At 38.4% G+C, this 4,820-nt stretch overlaps 1 protein-coding gene across 1 annotated transcript; it reads left to right on the top strand.

The window, feature by feature from the left end:
• The first annotated feature begins 3,378 nt into the window (after positions 1–3,378).
• Positions 3,379–4,820, top strand: LOC149387951 (uncharacterized). The gene has a single exon (XM_089621585.1). It carries the CDS (start codon positions 3,501–3,503, stop codon positions 4,377–4,379), a length of 879 nt encoding a protein of 292 aa, XP_089477711.1. The 5' UTR covers positions 3,379–3,500; the 3' UTR covers positions 4,380–4,820.

The raw sequence follows: 4,820 nt of genomic DNA, 5'->3' as shown, positions 1-4,820 counted from the left end.
ATGTAACGAAGTCTTAGATTTGGATTAATTTAGATATATTTGATTTTAGTCCAAAAGTAGTGTGAATGTCATAGTTTAGGAATAATCCTAAGTTTTTAATTCTTGTTTTCAAGTTCCGATTCTTGATGATCATTCGAGAATAAATTAACAAAAAAAAAAAAATAAAGTTATTACAAAGGCGATTAAAGTTATTATGGTGCAAATATATGGTGGAAAATGATTATAAAATAATATAATTAGTGGGCCAATTACGTAAATTGTTAATTGTCGAGTGTAGTACGTCACAAATATTAAATACATTATCGATGGCTCCATCTTGCAATCTGACTCATTTTCACGACTCATTAAGCCATTTAACCAACGGTTGTAGGAAAACGTCCTTGTCTTTTTTCGACACGCTACGACCTGGAATGAGCTATGCCAAATCAAGTATGACTATTACATCCACAACCAAAGTTATATGTAATCAACACCATATACTTAACAATAAACTCATGTCATCGAATACTTTGAACCCATCAATAGGAAATCCAAGAAGAATGTTCTTCGGCTCAATGCAAAATCTACATATTCTCTATCAAGCTCTATCCACGCCAAATCATCTAAAAGATGTCGTAAAACGTCTACCTCATTGACGCACCGGTTCTTGTTTCACAACATTTAAAGATAAGTATACTGTCATGTGTACACCGCCCTTGATCTTTCGAGGTAATTTATGTAAAATGTGTTTACTACCCAATTTTTTATCACTTACCTACTTTCGTTGCAAACATGAGAAAAATATGCTTTTCGATGTCTTTCCATACTATGATGGAATCAATAGAGTATATATCGATCATCTCTTAGTGCATGCCGAATAGATTTTTAACTCCAAAGAATAGGACTTCCTATAAAAAATTGAAAAACTTGAGTGAACGACTTGTTTGGCGATTCGTTCCATTACTAGAAAGTAGAAATATGGATTGCACAAGAGTTTATGCTCATTGCAGAAAGTTTGGACGATAATATTCATTTTGCTATAGCGAGCGGTGTGGATCACTTGAACGACAGTTACAAGTCCTTTGACAAAGGACCTTTGTGCAAGACTAGCTTTTAAAAAAGAAACATCACCACCTTTTGGAGTTATTCTTGATATTTTTAAAAAATAAATCATTTTTATTTATATAATCATTATTCAATTCTAATTCAAAAGATCAACACCAGAACATTTTGGAAATAAATTAACAGACATAAGTTGAAAGTTTCATAACAGATAAGAACATACCTTGCACTCTTGTCACTAGATCCCCGGATTTACTACTTTGTGGACCCAAATCCAAGCTCATTAATGGATCCCTAAAAAAACGTATTAAGTTAATAGTTTCAAAAAAATCTAAATGACTTGATAAACAAAAACTTTTTAGTCAGTTACATAGAGATTGTTATTCGGAATGTCAATCTTTCTCTCAGCTGAACGTCTTTTGATTGGCATTCTATTGCGATCGTTTTATATGTATATGGATAATTGATAAAGTTTTGAGCGATTAAAAAGTTAAATGTAAAATGGTAAATTCGTAGTTTTTCACCACTATGTTAGAATTTGGAATTATCCCTATTAAATTTACAAAAAAATTACGAAAATAATCAACTTAAACGTTTGACATTACTAAATAATCAACGTTTGTTAAATCTTATATAAATAGCCACTTCAGACGTAAATTTTATGTAAATAGCCAACGTTTGATATATGAAAGTGACTATTTATCTAAGAGTTACGTTTAAAAATGGCTATTTATCTAAGATTTACTAAACGTTAGCGCTATTTAACAATGTCAAACGTTTAAATTTGTTATTTTTCTAATGTACCCTCAAATTTAAGTAGAAATGAGCCACTGAAATAATATTTTTCAATGGTATTCGAATATAAGACATGCATGTGTATAGATTATTTTTTAAAAGCCGACACCAATTATATGATTTGCTATAATCTCTTCGTTCACCATAAGCAGAGCCGGCCCTAACTATAGGCGAGTAAGGTAGGTGCCTAGGGCCTCCGATTGGCCTGTACCCCAAAATTTTTATATTTTTAAATTTTTTCTTTTATATTTAAATTTTTACTATCATCGAAGGGGCCCCGAAATATGAATTCGGCTAGTACCCCTAATAAATTCGGGTGGGTGAGAGAGAGCACAAAATGTATTGTATACCAAACCAAACAAGTCAATATGAGACCCAATGAAATATTGTATTCTAATATCTTTCATAATTAAAAAGATAATTATCCATTTGATGACTTCTCTCACCTTTCTAATGCACCAAAAGACGGCCTCTCATTTCCACTTGAGATAAATTTGGCTTGAAATTTCGACCCCAATAATTTGGTTTGCCTGGTATGATCACTACTGAAATTTCAAAATAAATAATAGTAAAAAAATAAAGAACGCTTTCCGAAATATGGTATCTAGCATAATAAAATCCATGCACCAACAACAAATTGGACAAATAACCCTTTCAGAAAACGCCGTCGAAAAGACCAAAGTCCACTTGACGCGGCTAACACATGCAATTGCAAATAACGTTAATGATACCATAATGCACGTTAGAAAGATCACCATACCGAAAAAGAAAAAGAAAAATAAAAAAATGAGTTAAAAAAGAGGCCATTCATTAAATGGTCAAACTATTTTTTTCTAACCTTTTTTTTCAGGGAATATGTTTCCGTCTGGGTATATGGAATAAAGGTTTAAACTCTGGGAATATTACTACCATTATCTCTTGTACAAATCCGAATTAGTAGAAGAACTATCATTTCGTAGTAAACTAAGAAAGCAAAACCTTATCCATCTAATTCAATCTAAGATAACGATGACATTTAGATACCAAAAAAAATATCCAAAAATCGAATTAAAATATACAAATAAGTCCACTTTTCCTCTCTCGAGTCTCGACTATAAGCGAACAGTCCTTTTCTCATCTCACCCTTGCCATTAGCCAAGAGACAGTAAAACAAACGTACAAGTGTATTAACGTACAAAGTACTGCAACATCAACCCCAAAATGACAATTGGGCCCCACGTGGGCATCCAGATATTTACAGGCCCAAATAGGAATAGCCCATTCTTACCACGTGCCTTCTCGTGCCTCTCTGCGCACCGCAAAAGTTCAAGCACTGCCACGTCACTCAAAACAAGGTAAGAAGTTTAGTAAGAAGGCAGGTTCGTTTTGGATATGCTTCTACGTGTCTCAAACCTTCCACTTGGATATCCTCTCTTTTTTTTTAATCTCTTTTTGATTTCTTTCTTTTTCTTTTTTTTTTTCTACCGAGTCAAGTCACTGATTTGTCAAGTTTATTTTTATTTTTAATTAAAGAAGCGAATATTCTTAAAACAATTCCTTTTAAATTGGATTTTCTTATTCACTTCTCTATATAAAATAAAAATACAAGTGAGACATTCTTTCAATGCAAAACCCCAAACAACTCTTCTTAAAAAAACCGATTCAAGGGGAAAGAAAGTAAAAAAATGGCGGGATTCGTACGGACGAAGCGACTCAGCGATCCTCTCGATGCCCGAGTCAGAGACCGACTCGTCGGGAGAGATCCGAGCTCGGAGCTCCGTTACGCCAGTAGCGGCAGCGAGCACTCCGGCTCTCCGTGCCTCTCCGAGCTTGTCCACGGCTTCCTCGAGGACGACGACGGCGACGAGTCGGAGACTCGGCTCTTCCAGGACCACGACTCGGATCCGGACCGATCCGAATCGGCGTCAGACAGGTTCTTCCCTGAGGCGGAGAGCCTCTCGTGCAGCAATGCCGATCCGTACAGAAACCTCCTTCTCGCGCACGTTGCCGCCGCGGTGGCGGAGGCCTCGGCGGAGCTCCGGCAGAACAAGGCGGCGTTCAGGCGGAGCGTGATGGCGTACCTGAGGAAGCTCGGCCACAATGCGGCGATCTGCAAGACGCGCTGGGAAGCTTCCCCCGGCGGATCCGTCTCCGCCGGGAGCTACGAGTTCATCGACGCCGTGGTCCGCCGGAGCAACAAGCGGTTCTTCGTCGACCTAGACTTCGCCGCCGAGTTTCAGATCGCGCGTCCCTCGCCGCACTACTCTCGCCTCTTCCAGTCCCTGCCGCTGTGCTTCGTCGGCGACGGAGACGATCTCCGCCGCATCGTCCGGGAAATGTGCGACGCCGCGAAGAGATCGATGCGGATCACGGAGCTCTCGCTTCCGCCGTGGAGGAAGAATCGGTATATGCAGGCCAAGTGGTTCGGTCCGTACCGACGGACTACGAATCTCGTCCCGGAATCTTCGTTCTCCACGGCGGCGTTATCCGCCGTTATATCCCGCTGCGTCGGGTTCGACGGCGCGGTTAACGTCGCCGTTAAAGGCCTCGTCCGTACGAGATGATTGCGAGTCGTTAAATTCATCAAATCATATTAATAAAATTTCGTTTCTCAAAAGCTACACCTACAAATAATTTTTATTATTATTTTATTTTGCTGAGGAAGCGACGGTGAAAGAAAGTGTAACGCGGCAAATGCACATCGTGTACAAGACGGCGGAGATTTCGTGCCAATCACGTGGGATAATTTGAGAAATGAGAATATGATATGATAGGGATTGCGTATTTGGACAAACGATCTAAGCCGTTGATTTGTAAATAGACGACACTGGTTAAATGACAATTCTATCCATACTTGCATGACTTAAATTAGTGGAGGGTTGACGTGGCGTGTGTGACAGTGCTTTTGTTTACTGATGTTATTTTCACGGGTATTGATGTGACCCTTGATGCAATGTTCCATATATTTATTTATTTTAGTATTAATTGTGTTCATTATCAGGCCA

Source organism: Urtica dioica, chromosome 8, assembly GCF_054948205.1.
Source record: "Urtica dioica subsp. dioica isolate 48M chromosome 8, U.dioica_male_clone48M_v1_H2, whole genome shotgun sequence".
NCBI lineage: Eukaryota > Viridiplantae > Streptophyta > Magnoliopsida > Rosales > Urticaceae > Urtica > Urtica dioica.
Note: the sequence above shows the minus strand (reverse complement) of the source record. Positions and strands in the feature narration are given on the sequence as shown.

Coding starts and splice junctions, on each gene's coding strand:
- LOC149387951 (XM_089621585.1), top strand. CDS start 3,501: ATGGCGGGATTCGTACGGACGAAGCGACTCAGCGATCCTCTCGATGCC.